Below are 19,328 nucleotides of genomic sequence, written 5' to 3'. Positions count from 1 at the left end.
TTGTTACAGTAGAGTTGGGAAATGGGACCTTTGATCTCGAGAGATCTGAACAATCCCTGTTACTTGTACTGACAACAGGCGTGGTACAGGCTGAATGGTGTTAACATTGGGTGAGAGCTGAAAACCCAAGTGAGAGCTGTGCTACATTCTCACTTTTAAGACTCGGGTATCATGCATAACTTCTAAATTAAAATACAGTGTGACTACCTCTCCAAGTGTTTAAATTAATATGTTTAATAATCCCCAAAATAATAAATCTAAAGTGTAAATCCAGACTTGGAAGAGAAGGTGGAAGCAATGTCTCTTTCTTTACATTTGCATATATGATGTGTGTTAGTTCAGGACAGTAGCTTGTGACACTTTATGTTACTATTTCTTAAAGCTCCTTCCTTTGAAAAGGCTTTACCACCAAATATGTATGCAACATTTTTATGTACTTATATCTGATGGGATTTTAATTTTTTTTAAAGTGAAAAAGCCAATGGTGTAGTCAAGAACAATTAATAATTTCTCTAAATACAGGCATCTAATGCTTCTTAAATGCTTTAAGACATTTCACCCAGCTTCTAGCACCCAATCTCTAAGGACACAACTCTCCCGTAGACCCAATATCCTTCTGAGAGTCACTCTGACACTCAGCATCCTCTCAAGTGGCACTAAATAACAGTGATTAACTGAATCAACACCAAAATGCTCCAATAATGTATTAAGGGAAGATGCTTTCCAGGACTCTGATAATTTTTTCATGCAAGAAATTCCGCTGAATTTTTATGCAAATAAAAAAAAAAAAAAAGGAGGAAAGAAGACAGGAATATTCAATTCTAAATCCAATAAAAAAGGATGTTGTGAGCTCTTGAAAATTTCTTAAGAACAGTGTTATATTTTTAGCAATAACGTAATTCTAGGAAATATGCAAGCACAACTGAGACAGTCTATATAAGCACACAGGTTTCCTCATAAAAGTTTCCATTTTCCAGAGAAGTTATTATTTACATTTTCTCCTTTTCTTTTTTTTTTTCATCCCAGAGTTTTTACATTTAAGTGTTTTCAATTTTGGACCCCATCACTCTTAACCAATGGAGTTCAATACTTAAATGCATTACCAAAGCCTCCTCCAACCAAAAAATTGTTTGTTACTCACAACAGCTGCCCCACCACAGCATTTATGGTTTCCCCAGTTCTCAACACACAGAACACACCACAAAATACCACAAAAAAGCCAAATTCCCTGGTGCAACAACTTTCTCATCCCACGCCACCCTGTAGAATATTACGCAGTGTACATCCATATATAACGCCGCCCTTTTTTGTTGCAGGCCCATTGCAAGCTCGTGTTTGTCAGCCACTTTTACACACAAGCCACAGAATTACAGATATTTACTACAAGGGAGGAAACCACCCCAAATATTAGGCCACACCACAGTACTGTAAGACATTGAGTATGACCAGTTACAAGTAGGAGCTCTGCAGAATAATTCTCCAGGGTGTCCATCTCCTCAAAGCACAAACATCCCATGCAAAACACCTTTGACTCTTGGTTCAGTTTATCTACAAATGAGCCTGGCAACCCCCACACTCAGGAAATGATCCCATCGTCCTAAAAATCACAGGTCGAAAGCTGTCCTGTTAATACTTTCACCAAACGACTCAATAATTTATTTCCTTTCTTTGCTTTTTTGGAGCTCTGTGGAACGGCATTTCCTGTAGCGTTGCTATCAGAACAACAAACCCAAACAAAGAGTCACCCGTGACAACGATGAGCATCCCCCAAAAAAAGGCAATCCCTCAGTGCAGCGTGCAAACCTCCAGTCCTTCTCAGCAACTAAACAACACTCCTTGAGGGGTTATCAAGAAGCTCTTCAACTCCTCGAAGTGTTACTAAGCAAGACGCTATTGTAACGCAAATAGTGCTGCGGGTAGAAAAGGAATAAAAGGCATGTTTGAAATGCTTCATCATACAATACATGCCATAAAATCCATGGTATGTTTGTGGCTGACCGCACCAACCCAGCCTGCTGCCTCCTCTGCCCCATCCCACTGGCTTATTCAGCACATGAAAAGGAAAACATGACAATACCACTCGTAAGAGAAGTTTTACAGAGCTGCAGATTGGGCAGCTAAGAATTCTGAATATTTTTCTGTCTGCTTTTTTTTTCTTCACACTGAACCCAAAATAGTTATATTGGAAATACATTAACATTCAAGCTCTATCCATTTTTATTATATCCATTATATATAATGTGCATATACATATATATGTGCATATACATGTATATATATATGTGCATTATTTACAAAATAATTTGAAGCATTCATTGTGAAAATTAGTATTTCCATTACATTTTGTACCTGACATATTTACAAGCAATTTTTGGAAGTACTATAGTTTCCCCCCTTCTCCTCTGCAAAGAGAAGGGGAAGATGTGGAAAACATACTTTCCTTTGAACAATGATAATAATAATAAATTTTCTGTAGCTTAAAACAGAGAGATAAAAAGAAAACCCACATGAGTAACATGCACATATTAATTGATTCACCAAGTACTGTGGGCTCAATTAAAGTATTCTGTTGTCAGAGTTTTAAAGCTTGGAAAAAAAAAAATTTAAAAAATTAAATTCTTGGCTACAGCTTGGCATATGCAGGTCTTAACCCAGAAGCAAGCTGTTTTATAATTATTTTTGAAAATTGCTTCAGTCCATTTTATTTTCTGTGCCTGCCTGGGAAGTGTGAAAAAGAAAGAAAAAAACTATTTTTGACTCAAGGCTTTCAAGACATTTTGGTTCTCAGCTAGCAAGTAACCCAGTTTGAGCCTGATATTTCCATAGTGAACTTTGGATCACTCTTCCTGGTTTCTCAGTGAGACTGGTCACATGAATAGCTGCTGGCAGACGTGAGGAAGACTTTGCTGCCTGTGCTGTGCTTGATCACACCAGGAACATCACCAAGGCTGGAGGGTGGCTTTAAGGGTAAACCCCCACCAAGGCACACTCATGTGTTTGTAGGGATACTCACATAAGCTTGAAAAAATACAATAAATAACCTAAAACATCTAAAAATGTCTGACATTGCCAGATATAATGGGAAATCTCATCAAGGTATGCACACAAGAAATTAAGAAACCACAAACAAAAAGGAAAGTGACTGCATGAGAGAACCATTCCTCTGTATTCCCCCTTTTTATCTGGTGATCCTTCCTGCAATTTTAAAAGAAAGCCCATGACAATCCTCTTGGCCCTCCATGTTTGTGGCTGCTCTCTGGGAGCTGGCAGCTGAGAGAGGACCTGCCCTCCTGTGCCCATGGAGCCTTTGTTGGGGAGAGGATCAGAGCCCCTGCCTGCCTTTGAAAGGGATATACTGGGGCCAATGGAAAGATATAGGTATTTTTGAATGGGAAGGTTTATTGGTTTTGGTGGGAGTTTTTGTTGTTGTTGGTTTGGGTGGGGTGTTTCTTTGAGTCCCCTCCTTTTGGTTTTTTTTTTTTTTCCCTTATTTTAAAGAAATAAAGCTGTGAAAAAAAAAAAAATCTCTTTTTTCACCAGTCTTCCTCCCCCCTGTTTTCTCCCTTTCTTTTTTCACCTCCTAAATGCCCCCTTCACAACCACCCAGCCCATTTGTGTTGACCTGGAGGCTCTTTTTCAAAGGCAGCTCCAGGTTTTCAAAGGCTGTGCCCGCTGAGGCAGAGCCAGCCAGGAAACCACTCTGGTTCCTGATAGCCCAGCTCACACAGACATATGGTCCCAGCAAGCTCATAGAATCAGCAATATTAAAAAATAAATCATTACGTTTTAAAAATCCGAATATTTGTCCCTCTTCTCTCCCAGTTCATTGATAAAGAACATGTCAGTTAGGTTGAAGAATCCTGCTGCTTAAAGGTATCATCCTTAGCTGCTCATATGGTCCGAGCTCTTACTTGTCAATTAGATCAATCTGAGTCATTTTAGAACAATAAATATAAGTGCAGATGGAATATAAACATATTGAAGATTACTGTTTCTGACGGCTGTTGTTTATTAAATCAAAAATTATGTCGAAGCGAAGATTTTGTTGATATTTCAAGTGGAAAGAAAAAGTAAATTGGAATTAGATATTTCTTAGCAAAACAAAATTAAAAAAGCAAATCCCAAAATCCAACAAACTACCACACCACAACCTCCAAAAAAAAAAAAAAAAAGCCTATAGGTAATAAAAAAGCAGTGTTTTTACCTAAAATGCCACCTATGAACAACTTTTAGAGAAGGGATATGGCACCTATAAACTCAAAACACTAGGTATGTTGAAATCCATAAAATTTCCAATTACTGCTTCAGAATTTATTGTGCACATATGGAAAATAATACTTGTAAAAGAGAAAGGGGTTTGTGCCTGGTGCTGTCAATACTGTGAAGGATGGGGTGATTATAAAGCAAATTAACAATACTTTTAAATGTGCATTCACTTATCTTTCCAATTAAATCCTTGTTAAACAACTGCACAGACAGTAATGGTGCTTCTGCAAAGCACTGATCAAGACAGTTTTATTGTAATTTTTACTCTGTAACAATTAATCAAGTAGGCATTTTCTTTATTATTAAATTATTTAGTTAATAAATATTCGCAATCAGTTCACGTATTTCTGGTTCAAACTTTACTCTTAATTTTTTCCTTAAACTGAGTCATATCCTGCTAAATTCTCATAGAAGAAATAACAGAAATATTTTCTTTTTTGTCCAAGTACTTTTTTTGTTACTGTGAAGTAATGCAAGGATGAGATTAAATTAACTTTTTTCCCCTCCTCAGAGCAGGAATATTTGGATATCTTTGGCAGCCCTTTTCCATGTTCCACAAGAAATGCACCTCTCTGCAATAACATAATATTTAGCCTCTGTAAAAATTCCCAGATTTGCCCCTGCTTTGGTACATAAGCAGAGTAACAGAGCTGTAAAAACACAACCATTGACCTTTGGATGGTCTGTGGTGCCGTGCAGTTAACACACAAGGTATTCCTAATGAAATAAAGAGATGCAAAGGTCATCTGCACAGCAAACACCCAGCATTTTGCAAACAAAGCTTCAGACATAAAGACAATTAGGAACTCTCTTGTATTATGCATGAGCCAACACTCGCTGAATGAACCATAAGTACTGAAATCTGTATTTCCATGGTTAGTTTCATTGGACGTGTATGCGTTGGGATAGAATCCTGGTGTTTCAGCAGTGTGATATGAACTCTTTATAGCTCTATTTTTTTTTTTTTTCAGTTAATTTAGTACTCATGGTATTTTCTTGATTGACAGCCATAGAAAGTGAACGCCTTTCCAGCTACTGAGCAGATTAGCACGGGAGACATAAAGAAGGAATGTTCCAGTTCCTCACCCAGGTGTCCCAGGTCTTCAGCATGGAGTTAATTGAGGATTGATGGGAGAGGTGTGTGGAAGCAGGACAAGGAACCTGGCTCAGCACAAAAAATGTCCTCACATTCATAAAACATTAAAAAAATGTCTCTCTAAATGTGTGTCACCCCATGCACAGGGCCAGATGGGGTTTGGAGCAGCCTGGCCTGGTGAAAGGAGTCCCTGGTGAAAGAGATGAACTCTAAGGTCTCTTCCAACCCAAACCCTTCTGGAGTTTTCTAATCAGCACAATGGCTCCAACCAAAGCAAAGAAAAACTCACTTTTACTCACAAATCCTGATGGATGAAAAGTCTTCCCTTGTTCTTGTTTTGCTTTTTCAGGCACTTTTTGCCCCATCTCTGTCGTGTTTTGCTGTTGTAAAGCACCTGCCCCTCTCCTCAAGTTCATGTAGTGGTGCCTTAATAGCTCTGAGCAGGTTCAGACCCTCTCTGGGGGTTTGGGCCAGAACAAGGGATCTTTCCAGTAGTACCTCCTACCCTGGAACTGCCAGCACACCTTACATGGCTTAGCAGACCCATAAACATTATTTTATCCCTTTTCCTACAGGTGTGAACTAAAAGAATATCCTTATAAATACATGTAAAAGATTTAACTTACTACATGTTGTGCAAAATCAGCAGAAGCCTTCAAGTACCTTGTCTGTTTCTAGTTATTTTAATTTTTTTTTGGTTTTTTTTGTTTTTGTTTTGTTGGTTTGTTTTTTTAACATTTCAATTTTTAGACTTGACCAATAATATGGAAATCATAAGAGGAATAGGTATTTCTGTCTAATGTCTCCAGCTGTGATAGATGCCTCCACTGTAGGGGCTCAGCCAAAAATATTGACAGCCTGGTGACTTCGTTTCTAAACCCCAGATTTTTCAGTGCTTATAGACTAAGAAAAGTACGAATTTCCTGATGTCAGTTTGGCAAAAGCAGCTTCTCCAGCCTTGATTCAGTGATTCGAAAAATGATGACTTAGAGTTTTGAAAGTGCTGAGAGATGTTATAGCCCAGTCCTCTTATGATCAACTGATCTTTTCAGCTCTTAATGGGAAAATAAATCATAGATAAAAGATAATCCTGTTGCACAGAAGTAAAAAAGGTGTGATATCAATAGATTTTTATAGGAAAAACAAAACTCTGTGAGAAGGATAAAGTAAATAAGGTAGTTTGTTCTGCTGCTGCTTGTGCTGGCAAGGCCAAAACCCTCTTCAGGAGCTGCCTACCTTAAGATATGAGTGCAAAACACAAAGTATATTCAGAGAATTTAAAAAGACACCAGGTTTGGGTTTTTTTTTTTTTAATTGGAAAGCCCTTTTCACCTTCAAAAATTCAGAATTTCAAGAGTACTTTTATATTTTTGCTGTTCTTATTTCTTTTTTAATGATAAAGCTGTCAACTGTTACTTTCTTTTCCTTTCATATTCACCAGTTCTCTCATTTAATTTTTGATGCTGCAGATGACATTAACAGTATAGGAAAAGGAGCCAAAAAAAGCTTTGCTATATTCTAATTAATGATTATTCTAATAAAAAAATACTTTGATATGGCAGCCAGCCTAGAGTGCCTTCTATGATCTTCCATGTGATAAATAATTATTTATATCCTCTAAATGTAGGTGTAACACAATGGCAAAGTAAGCAGGAATAAAGAGCCCAATGAGTATTTGGCCTGTAGAAGAACTAAATGCAGTCAATCTCTGCAATGCAAATAGGTTTTGTCAGAACATTTGTTTGCATTTATAATTAAATTAAACTTTAACTAAAAGTAAGGGGGGGGGGGGGAAGTCGCTATGGTAAAATCATGTGTATAAATACTCCTTTCCCACTGTTAACTACTGAAAAATGAAGGTACAGGGATTGACCTGAGGAGGTCACAATAATTACTGAGGGATGGGGATGTGTGGACAGTGAGTTATTAACCACCATCCCACTGCAGAGCTTCAGGAGAATGGGAAAAAAAGAAGGTTGGGCGTGCACAGTCGTTTTCCTGGTAACTTTTTTCCCCTTCATGAAGCCATCTGAAAGTGCTGCCGACCTCAGCACCTAATTGACAGGGAACTCCAGGCTCTGGGACACATTGGAAGGAGATTGCACACCACAAATAAATCCTGTTTTCCCCATCTCCCCGCAGCATTTTCTAGGTACACTGTGACTCAGTGGGCTCTTTCCTGTCTGCAGGTTCCTGCTTAGCACAGAAAAAGGGTGTTATTTAAACTACTGAAACAGTGGCTGCCTATCCTTTTTGTCTGTATTCCCTCTTGAATGTTATGATTAGAAATTTCTGGATTATTCTTTGGGAGCTACAGTGCTCAGGTCTTCCACTTCCCTCTTTGGGCATTGGGGTCGCCCCTGGGGACTGTTAGGTGGCATTGGGATTTACCTAAATCAGCATTTCTGCATGCATTTACCTGAGGAATAACCTAAGTACAGACCAGAAATTTTTTGTGGACAGGATTTTAAAGGATGTGTGATGGGGATCTGGACAGATATTACCACTGCCTTTCAAAAATCCACTCCATCGTGACCTAAAACACAAGAATGCCCTCGTTTCATCAATAAAGACTAACATAAGAAACAGTGATTATCATAACTGATAAGATGATGACATAGTTCTCTAGGGGCATTAGTTTTCTTTGAATTTCCTTTGGTCACTCAGTAGGCAGATTTTTTTCCATATGCCTTAAGTAACCAGTGCCGGAGTGGCTTTAATGTACTATTAACTCCACCATTATATTTTCATTTTTCACAGTAGTATAAACCAGAAGGAAAAGGTGTCTGGTCCCTCTCTGCTGCAAAAAGCCAGCTTAGACTTCTGTCTAGCTTTACAGTATCAGCCCATCTGTTTTAGGTGAAAACTTGAGCAGTAATGTTAACCTCAAGTATGTTAACCTTTGGATGCCACGAGACATGATAGACAGGACCATTATTTTTATGGCACAGTTTTTTCCTGAGCAAAGAGCTCAGGCAGTGTAGAAGGATAGAAAATCCCATTTTTGCCTGAGTGTCTCCAAACAAAATACAGCTCACAGTCATTTGAAAGCCAAGGCAGGCTTCATTATCGACACACAAATACCCAACAACTATAAATTTAAGAGAAACTAAGTAATGAATCAAAACCGTGAGGCTGATTGGTAAATGATGATTTATTCAGTCTTGCTGAATTTACTGGCATAAATACTGATTCCTCATAAACCAGAGTTCACCCTCCAGTTTCAGCTGAAGACGAGACTAATCTGGAGCAGCTGAGGAGGTGGCAAACACCTACTGATCCCCTGAAACTTTCCATAAAGATGTAAATTGAGGCTTGAAGGTGGGAATATTTTTACATCTCTCCTATCTCTCAATTTCATGAGAATATCTGAGTCAAAAGTCTTAGTTTATGTATAGTACCAAGCTAATTGAGGGAGTTGTTCTCCATCACCCTCACACAGAATACACAATATTTAGCAGGTCTGGTAATAGTCTCCAGGTAACATAAAAAGGTTATAAAAAGTAGGACAAAATGTTGCAGCAGCTTCACATTTATACTTGATTCATTCAAAAATGTATAAGGTCTTTCATGCAATTTAAGATTTGGTATTTTTCCTAATTTCGGATAAACTTGATTTTATTTTCTTGTTAAGTAGTATCATGAGGTTCACTATCACTGATGATATTTGCTAAGCTTTTAAATGTGGGAAGAGCTAGTCTTTGGTAAGACTAGTAAACCATTTGGAGATAAATATATTTTTCATTCATCCTTATTAGTTCCCAATATCAGCTTCCACACCTGTTACAGGATCTGCTGATCAGTGTTAGATTTCTTTAGGTCACATCAGTGAAAAGCATGCTGTTGTATTTGTGGAAATATGTTTATTATACACAGAATCTGTGTAAATATGTTCAGTAAATACATACAGGATGGTTCTAATTCTGGTTAGTTGGTCCCCAAAATATTCATCTTCCCTCTTTCATTTTCTGGGGTCAAACCTTTGTGTTTTCAAAATCAGTGGTAAATCTTCCACTGACTTTGGCAGAGCCAGTACTCCACTTTTAGCGTTTCCTTTTAAGTTCTTTTCAGCACCTTTTTCTCTTTCGCTGGTTTCCTTTGGATCCCTGCTCTACTTTTGGTTTTGTTTAACTTTCAACATCCAAACAATCTGCTATTTTTCCTTTTAATCTTTTTCTTTCCCCCTCACTTTGATTCCTTGGTTTCTACATATGCTTTGCTTTTTGCCACCTTATTTCACATTTCCATTTCCTCCTGTATTTTTAGATTTGTTTGTTGTTTGTTTCTCATCTCAAGTTTAACTACTATTTTCCTCTGCTTACTCTGCTCTTTTTCCTCTCTCCTAGCTGACATTTCCCTCTGTGCAATATCTTTCTACCTTCCCTTTCCTCTCTTTTCCAAAACAGGGCTCATCAGTCTATGCCACTAATGTATAGCAGATTCTGAAATACTGTCATCTGAGACAGTTAAGTACTAAACAAAACATTAACAGGGTGGAGGAATCACTTACCCTGATTGACAACAAATCGTAACTTCTGTATTGTTGCCAGATTGCCGCTAACTCTGTATATTCCATCAACATCTAGACCTGAAAAAGAAACACATATTTCATTTTAGATCATAGAAGTATTTTTCTTTGTACGTCTGTCAGGAAGGCAGAAGCACCCTCACAAGTATGAGGAAGAGCAGCGCAGCGAGCGACTGAAAAATAATCCACCTGACAACAACTGAAGTGCTTCCTCACTGATTAAAGCAGCAATGAAAAATAAAAGTGGGAGATTAAGTGAATACAAAACACCTAGCTATAATTATCTTGTAATTCTGTCAGCAGAATATGGCTCTGCAAGGGGCTTTGAGTGTGGCAGGGCAGCGAGGGGCAATTGGCTCTGGTGCTCATCGGGAAGGGCTGTTTGGGACAGGCACGGTGCCGTGCCAGCCCTGCTTGAACGTGGGATGTTTGCATCAATAGTGCCAGGGAAACTTCTCTGTCTGGGCACTGGGCTTTCTGACTTGAATTTCTGGGTCTGTGACCTTTCTGAAAATAAAGCACTGAGGTGCCCACCCTGAAATCACGATGTGTGTGAGACTCCACGCAACTACCATTTCTCTACTATGTTCTTCCTAGTGGCTCAGACAGGCTCGAGGATGAAATTAAATATCCCAAGTAGCATATGCCCTGGAGTACATTTCTTCATTGATAAAGGCCATTCTTTTCAAGGACAACCCGACAGTCTTGTTTCTCCCTGCATATCTACACAAGGTTTATCTTCTAGGTGAAACTAGATGTCATACGCCCTTTTGTGACATATTATCTCCTGCAGCAAGCTCTGTTGATATGAGTGTTTAAAATAGCACTTCCAGCCCCTGTTGCACAGCTGTAGGATTTCAAAGCACATGGGAACCGCTCTCCTTTTCCAGGAGAATTCACTGTGGTGCAACCCTGACCCAACCTGTGTGCTTAAAAATCAAACCCACTGAAAAGTACATTGTCATTTCACATCTAAAATTTGCAAGTACAAAAGAAGCCAAGAGAAGCTACACAAACCAGTTTTTTTTAAAGGCTACTTGGAACACAAGTTTTAATTAGGTCTTGGCGAGCAGTTTCAGAGAAAGCTTTTCTCCTGGAAAATGCTAATTTTTCAACCCCAAAATTTTTCAGGAAACACTCCCTGAGAATGTATCTAGGGGGAATAGTTTTCCAATTTGAGGTGGGGGGAAAAGGAAATATGAAAGTATAGGTAAGAGTAAAAACAATTATAAAAGCTTAGAAGTCCAGCTGCCAGGAACATCCTGATTTGGTTTGCATTAAAAAATTAATTTTAAAAATTAATAATTATTTATTCTTGTGATTATTAAGAATAATTCTGTGCTTCTCAGTGTGTTTTATTAGATAGCTTTCTAGTTTTCTACCCTGCACCTCTGGGTGTCCTGTAATGTAATACTGAGAGTGATGTTCCATTTCAGGAAGATCTCCCCTTTGGTTACAGAGGGATGAAGAAAAAGTTTATTTAAGAGAAATCAAAAAGGATTTAGTAATCAAGAAATCTTGGAAATTATCCATCTGCTGGATATATAACACATGAGCAAATTGAAATTACTGAAATGTTTAAGTAATGCAATTCTAACCTAAATCTGAAGAGTTTAGTTCTGTTTTAGTAAGGGGGGAGTGAAAGAATAATTCCCAGCATAGGACTGTGGGACTCTTGTGGTAGAGGATTGAGAATTGCATCATGTAAGTTGAAGTCTAAACCAGAAATTAAAAAGGAAAAATAAATCAAACTAACAAACAGGCAAGCCACCAGACAGAATGTTAACTTTTGTTTGGATCTAACTCAATTCAGTTCTTAACCTCATTGGTTATATGGAAGTGAAAACAATCCATGTCACTTTGGGTGAAATAGTCTCACATTAAGAGCATCAATTTGGAACCTGCATAAATCACCCAGATCAAGTGAAAATTAACAAGCTGTGTTGTAAATTGGTGGCTATTACATCTTGCAACATGGTCTGGAGTACACAAGAGCATTATTATTGTTAATAAATTAATTTTAGTCCAGAAATGAAGTTTGATTAGCATTTTATTTGGGCACTATACAATATGGCAGAGGAAAAAAAAAATAGAAAAAAAAAATCAAGCTGATTATAACATTCACGTGCCATCGGCTTTCTGCTCCAAGAACTTTGAAAGTTATGCCAAACCAAACCAATGCAAATTGGTGGATTTGGACATCCCTTTCATGACCACATTATCTTAGCTGGATTGTTAACAACTTATTTTGGAAATCCAATTAGGCACAAAGGAGAAAGGCAGAGAAAGAGAGAGAGAAGTATATTTAATAGTTCTTATATCCTGATTCTATGAACAATTTTCAAAGCAAAATCACTTTTAAGGGCACCTCTGTCAAGAATAAAAACATCACTGCACTGCTGTAAGTGTTTCTTCACGGCAAGCTATAAATACTTAGGGAACAAGATGAAACAAAAGCCTTGCCCAGTTTCCTATCTGGTGCTGGAGTTTAAGTATAGTGGCAAAGAGACTTTCAGGAAAAAAAATAATCGTTATAATAAAGTCAGCTTTAGTTCACTATAGGATGACCTTCTTGCATTTTGTAGTGGGGTTTATCAGGGAAAAAATCACTGGATTTTGCCCTAAAGGAGAACAAGTATTTTATTTGCTGTATATTCCAGTCTCCAACTCTGTTTCTGTTTGTTTTAATGAGGAACCTGAGAACAGGATGGACCCACAATTAGTAATTATAGCCAAAAGCACAATAATGATTTCCACACTAAATTTTGTAACGGCATAAGACATGCAGGAAAAGGTCTTACTCAAGAACTCATCAGTTCAGCTGCCAAACGATAGCAAATTTTAACTATTTTAGTAAAAAAAAAAAAATACACAGGTGCTCCTGATGAGAAAGTTAAAAGGCAACTGGACTCAGGCTTGGCTGAGATTCATAAGCAAAAATGAAAGTTCTAATCACTCTGCACTGCACAGGAGATGTTAGAAGAGTTATTATTTAATTTATTTCATCAAATAATATATTTATTTAAAACATTTCTTGCACTCCTATCCAAAATAGAAGTAACAATGAATGCAGGCCAGTGTCAGATCTAGGACCAGTTTGAGTTGGAACAAGCTGCAGCAAAATATTGACAGAAGAAAAGTAGAGTTCAGGTGATATATTTATTAAAAAAACTCTTTTAAAAAACCAGATTTGAATATTGATTGAGGTAGTCCAGGTGATTTATGAACTATCTGCAGTTAAATGTTCCCACTCACTCATTTCTGTTGCATATAAAAAAAAAAAAAATCCCTCTCCCAAATCACACTGGATTCTGTCTAATCTTAATTTTGATTTGATAATTATCTTCAAACTGAATATAAAAAGAAATGTTCTATGTGCAGAGAGAAAAGGGTGGTGGTACACAGAATTTTCTCTGTTTTTTAACAAGATTTAGAATTTAAAACAGCACTAGGTAACTTCCTGCATAAAAACCCACAATTAATGTATCCTGAAATAGGTGTGGTCCCCAGGCCTGTTTTGTAAAAGAAACCATCAAGCTGGATTCAACAACAAAGTGAAGTACAAACTTGAAGAAAGGCATTCTTTAGTTAGTCCTTTCATTTAAAATCAGTTATGTTCAGGGCAAAACTATTGTATTTCAAAGGAGCCTATTATGCCTTCCCATAAACAGAAAGATCATACGTTTTAAAACTAAAGTATCATTATGCAATCAAGCTGTTGTATTATAAACTATTTTGTGGGCTCAGATGCCCAGGGCCATCTTTACAAATATTTAAGAGGTCATTATCAGGATATGTTCTCCCTAAAACTATAATTCTTTCCTCCTGTTTTCATATGCATCTTACCATAAATATCTGATTTATAAACAATTTTTTTTTAAGTTTACTAAGGGCACAAAAGTGAGGCAAGAAATCATTTAAAGACGCAGAAAAGAGTGAATGCAGCAAATACATCCATGTCAAAATAATGTGATGAGAAAAACAAAATTAAAAAGCGCAACAGAAATAAAATTTCACAAAATTGCCAATATATGTATTCCAGTAGAAAGAAAATCATGAAGGCTAGCGAAGAATGAACCTAACACACTAAAATTACTTTTAAATAACGTATAGGATGACAAAATGAACCCAGAGTTTCAGGTGATTGTTTGAGCAAAAATAACATTATTTTGTCTGAAGCCATGGAAATCAGAGGTGAAAATGATGAATACCATGAAGCAAACATGGGCTACACCCCAGAAAGTGTTTCTGACACCCCTGTCCTGCTTCTTGGTGTGGCAGAGGGTGGGGCTGTCTACGCCCAAAACTCCTGGAGCAGTTCTGGGGGTTGACACTGGGGTTGGCTCTGCTCTGATGGGACCAAGCTGTTGTTTTGATCACCAGAATTACCCCGTTCTTGTTCTCCTCCCAGCAGATTATCACACTTTTGAGGCTTAAAACATCCCAGCAACATATTGTCTTTTAATAAGGAGCCAGGGTCCATCCCCTGTCCAGAGAGAGTACCTGGCTGCCATGGAAATGGGTGCCATAAAAATGTCATATTAGATATTTGTACCAGATAGAGGTTAAACAGGCCTGGGAGATCAAAGATTGAATGATACTGGAAGTCAATCTGAAGGACAAAAAGATAACCACTGTTGTAAAAACCATTCATTTCCATTGGTGCCTCACATTTGGAAAAAAAGCACAGAGAAATATTTGGAAATTACTAAGGCTGAAGAGTTATTCTGGTATTGTAAAAGCATTAAGAGTGATGTTCTTGGAGATTGGCTAGACTGACCTCAGTCACAGACAGTCTACTTAAATAATTAATTCTGGGCACTATGAACAAATAATTCATAACCAAATATCATTAATCCCAACCAGCATGGTTTCATGGAGATCAGAGCTTTGTCTAGCAAACTTGTTGCATTTTTTGATTGAACAGAATATTTGACAGGTCTGGTTGGTGAAGGCAATACTGTTGAAATAGTGTGTTTGGATTTCCATGCCACCTTTGACTTAGTACCACATGACATTTTGATCAAAGCACTTGCATTCTATAGAATTAACAGGGCATATATTACATGGATTAAAATCTGGCTCGGTGACAGACCTCAAAATGTGGTAGTTAATGGGAGATATCAGTTAGCAAGGTTGGAACTGGCACAGCTCTCGAGAGTGGGGCTCTCATCCAATGCCATCTAATACCTCTATCAGAGATGGGACAATGAGAGAAAAAAATTCCTTTGGCAGAATAAACAGATGACACAAAGGTCAGGGAGAAATTAAATAATGTCAAGGACAGGTAAAGTTACAGAAGATCTGAACTACTACCTGAAACAGCCACAGTCTGGCAAAATCAGGTTTAGTATGGAGAAACACAAGGTACATCCTGCACTCTGGATTTAGGCTACAAAGGACTTGAAGTTTACTTTAAATAAAGAGCTGATCTCTGAGCTCAGTGCTGCAACAAACAGGACTAATGTAATGCCTTGGATTACAAAGGAGTGTCAAAGAAGCAGGGATGAGATTGAACCTCTTCATGGGCTACAAATAGAATCCATAGTAAAGCACTGCACTTGATAGTGAAGCAAATAACATGAAATATAAAATAAAAGCTTTGTTCTTTCCTACTAAAGAGAGGACAGAGAAATGACCTCTCCAGCTGTACATTTTATGTGATTTGAAGGTACTGGACTTCCTTCCAGCACTGCCCATCTGCAGGACTTGTGACAGCAAGCCTGAATTCAAGGTAGCATCAAAAAGATTTTTTCTATGATCAGTAGAAATCCAACACTGCTTTAGAATTTAGTAAAGACAGAGATAGTGGGGGAAAGAAAGGAGAGGGAATATTGTAGTAGTTCTTAAAAGGCTATGAAACAGCTCTATTGGAGGTGTCAGACATGAGGTTTGGTGAATCTCTTTAGGAAATTAGCTGAAAAGAAATAATTCTATGTTTGACTGCAATAATATCAAGAAGATGAGGGGCATTCCTACATAAAAAGAGAATCTAATTTTTTCTTGCAGTAATAACTCCAAGATGCAATGAAAGGAGAAAAGCTTGACTAAGATCTTATTGTTTTCAAGACCCTATAGAAACTGTTTAATGGAAGCAATTAAAACACTGAATATGAGCATTACATACTGAGAATGAGTAACAAGTGAATATGATGGAGGATATACTTCATTCTGTTTCATATCACTCGATGGTAGAATTTCCACTTAGATATTTATACACAAATAAATAAGGGCAGTGAGAGTACAAAGCAAGTGTAATTTAAATGAGCACACAGTTCACTGCTATGTGGGGCTGCTGTTTAATGCCCAAATCAAGCTTGCTCTGCCTCTGTCGTCTTCTATATTGTGCTGTGCTTTGACATTCAAGAAGTTTATGGTTTAAAAGCCCCAGGAACAACAAGACTTCCTCAGGAGGCTGCCTGTAACAAGAAACTAAACTAAGCTTTGAGACTATTTGTTTTGAATGAAGCCGTCGAACACGCAGCGTGCTCACTGTAATTTTGCCCTTACCCCCAATATATACTTTTGCCATTCTGCTAGTCCCACTTCTTGCAGCTAAACAAAGTGACCTCATTGCTTTCCACTGTATTTTCTTTTAAACATTGGCTGGGATGATTGAGATTCAGGAATGTGGGAAAATGGATTCCCAAGCCACGTCCATCCCCTTTAATTCTGAGCTGTAATTTTTGGCTTGGCTTGAATCACAGTCATCACATTTCAGTCTGAATCTCTCTGTAAAGTGATCTTTCTTAAACATTTCTTTCACTCATCATGGGATCAGAAACAAAGCCATTCTAGTCTTTCAGCGAAACACTTACAAACGTCTTTTTACAGCGACTCACAAGAGCTGAATTTCCTTTAAAAAATGTTTGAAAAAGAGGAGGTTTTCATTGCCTGATTGTCCTCTTTGTGAATCTTGTCATCTGTATGCCATGAGCTACAGCTATTTTAATCTGTTTTTGTTTGCAATCCATTTGGTGTCCGCCCAAGAAAATGCAGGTGATTCTAATTAACTTACTGCTGAAGATGTGGAAAAATCTCAATTGTGCGACAGAGAATTATACACTTAAAACCTTCCCTCTATTATTTATAACAGCTTATTAATGAAAATGATTACATGAATACATTTACCACCTGATTCATCTTTGTTCACTTTTTAAATCAACAAGGTTTATGCTAAAGGGGAAAAAATGCCTACCAAATACAGACATCAAGTACACACATCAGCTTGCTGGTTTAAATGGAATGGCAGTTTAAAAGGAAATAACATTGTCTTCATGCAACACAGTATAATATCTGAAATTGCCAAATGTTTGGAAGTAGCTGTTCTCTCTCTGTAACACATTAGTATTTAATTTTGGGAATGCTTATTTCTGTTTTGTTTACGTGTTTGTTTTCTCTTGTAATACCTCCTTCACCACTGCAATTCCCTTTCATTTGCTGCAGTTACTGCTTCTCACGTACAGGTTAGGAGGTCGCCTCTGACCAATCCTTAATTCATCTGAAATAAAATAACATTTCTTTGGCTTTTTGCTGCTTTATCAAGTACATTTTTTTCCATGCTAACCATGAGTGATAAAGAGTGGTGAAGCACTGGAATGGGTTGCTCAGAGCAGCTGTGGATGGCCCGTCCCTGGAAATGTCCAAGGACAAGTTGTCGTGGCTTGGAGCAATGGGATAGTGGAAGGTGCTCCTGACCATGGCCAGGGTGGAATTAGATGAGTTTTAAGGTCCCTTCCAAAGCAAATAATTCTATGATTTTATATTAAAATCAACGGATATTACCTGAATTGAGAATTTTCTACGAGGTACAGCTACCAACAGGCAGTTTACCACCTTCCATTTCTATTATTCCGTGCCACACTCTGATAGTCTAACTTGAATGTGATGACAATATGGATAATGCTGTTTATTTTGGGAAGGATGAAAGCCTGAATAAAGGTTATCATTTTAGGAGAAGCTGACGATGGAAAAACTCATCCACTGTGTGACATGATCAGAACAGCTGGGGATGTAATGTGGAGGGTGGGGGAGAAGAGAGCCAAGGTATTTTGTATGTTTAAGAAATATATACAACATTGCCATTTCTTATATCCCAGCTGTGCCTGTTAACTTCTGGAAACATGTAGAGCTCAGCAATAAAGCATACTTGACTGATATTTACTGCAATGTGCATTATAAGACATTTTCTGTCACACATTATGTTCTGAAAGAGTTAAGTAACATGAAAAATACAGGCTCGAGATTATATCTGTCATGGATGAAAATACTACATTTATGCCTCATTGTAATCCATTCATTGGTTTATGTACCCCAGCCCTCCAGGGAGTGTCACAACTCCACATGATACTGCTGAGAGCTGTATTTTGCTTTTGGATTTCTGATTTAGCTGAAAGAAGTTTAAAAACACATGTAGCCTGACAACTCCCTATTGGCCATACAGCCGAGGAGGGTCAAGAGCATAAACCATTCCAGAAAAAGCCAGCTGTGACTTAGGCTCACTGTAAAGATCTGCCTCTTACAGACAGTAGCAGACAAGAAATTTATGCATTTTGCTAAATCCTCCCACTCTAGTTGAACTGTGCTTCATTTGGGGATCCATCATCACCAACATCATGCCTGTTTTTTTTGAGCAACATCAGAACACTAAAGGAAACTGCATTTTGGGGGGGTCCAATGTCCTCTTAGGAGTGTGCAGAAGTTCCAGTCAGGTCCACTGACACCACCAGCAGGAACTGTGGTTAAAGCTAAGGGACAGCTACAATTCTCCAAACATCCCTTGTTCTCAATGCTGATTTTAAAGAGAATTTAGTGCACAGTAGGGACAAATCTTTTCCCCTCTTTCACAATAGTGAGAGATTAAATTAGACCTCAGCAATGTCACCTCCCCATCCTGACTAGTGCTGCTTCTTGTTGGACTTTGAACAGTTGGAAGTGGAAGATCTGTATGTGTGGGCAAACAAAACCTTCAACCAAAATGGGTAAGGATTGCATTTTGTAGTCTGCAGCACCCTTGCTTGGCAAAGAATTTTAAGGTGAAATAGGAATATTCAGGAAGCAAATAGAACATCACAGAACTGCTTCTTTCAAAATTTTTTGTTTTCAGAGATAGCTGAGGAGTCCAGAGAGGGCAAACAGTCTTTATAACAGACACACTACTTGATAACCTGACACTGTGCTCTGTCCAGCCTTAGATGTCTCAAGGTTATCTCTGTTATCTCCAGGATCAGGTCCTAGTCAACTTTCCATGGGCACATCCTCCAGCTCCTGAGCATCACTGGGGAGGGATACCAAGGCAGAGTTTAACTGCTGCAGCTCAACAGCAGCAGTGGGGCACTGCATAGCAGCACTTGTTTTGTTGCATGGTGCAGAAAGATGGGTCTGTGTCCTGCAATTAGAAATCAGACCTGTTTGGGGACAGGAAACACAGAGGTTCTG

The 19,328-nt window shown here is 38.0% G+C and overlaps 1 protein-coding gene and 1 long non-coding RNA gene across 5 annotated transcripts in view; one reads left to right on the top strand and one right to left on the bottom strand.

The window, feature by feature from the left end:
* Positions 1-19,328, bottom strand: part of ARHGAP15 (Rho GTPase activating protein 15) — a 318,797-nt gene that overhangs the window by 91,606 nt on the left and 207,863 nt on the right. For all 3 annotated transcript variants that reach the window (XM_030278121.4, XM_002198396.7, XM_072931738.1), the window contains one exon: positions 9,873-9,950. In XM_030278121.4, coding sequence (XP_030133981.4) covers positions 9,873-9,950 — 78 coding nt within the window. The remainder of the gene's footprint in view (positions 1-9,872; positions 9,951-19,328) is intronic.
* The window catches only part of LOC140684503 (uncharacterized), a 76,772-nt gene that overhangs the window by 7,843 nt on the left and 49,601 nt on the right, over positions 1-19,328 (top strand). The gene's annotated exons all lie outside the window — the stretch shown is intronic.

This window comes from Taeniopygia guttata, chromosome 7, assembly GCF_048771995.1.
Source record: "Taeniopygia guttata chromosome 7, bTaeGut7.mat, whole genome shotgun sequence".
NCBI lineage: Eukaryota > Metazoa > Chordata > Aves > Passeriformes > Estrildidae > Taeniopygia > Taeniopygia guttata.
This window is presented reverse-complemented; position numbering and strand designations above follow the sequence as displayed.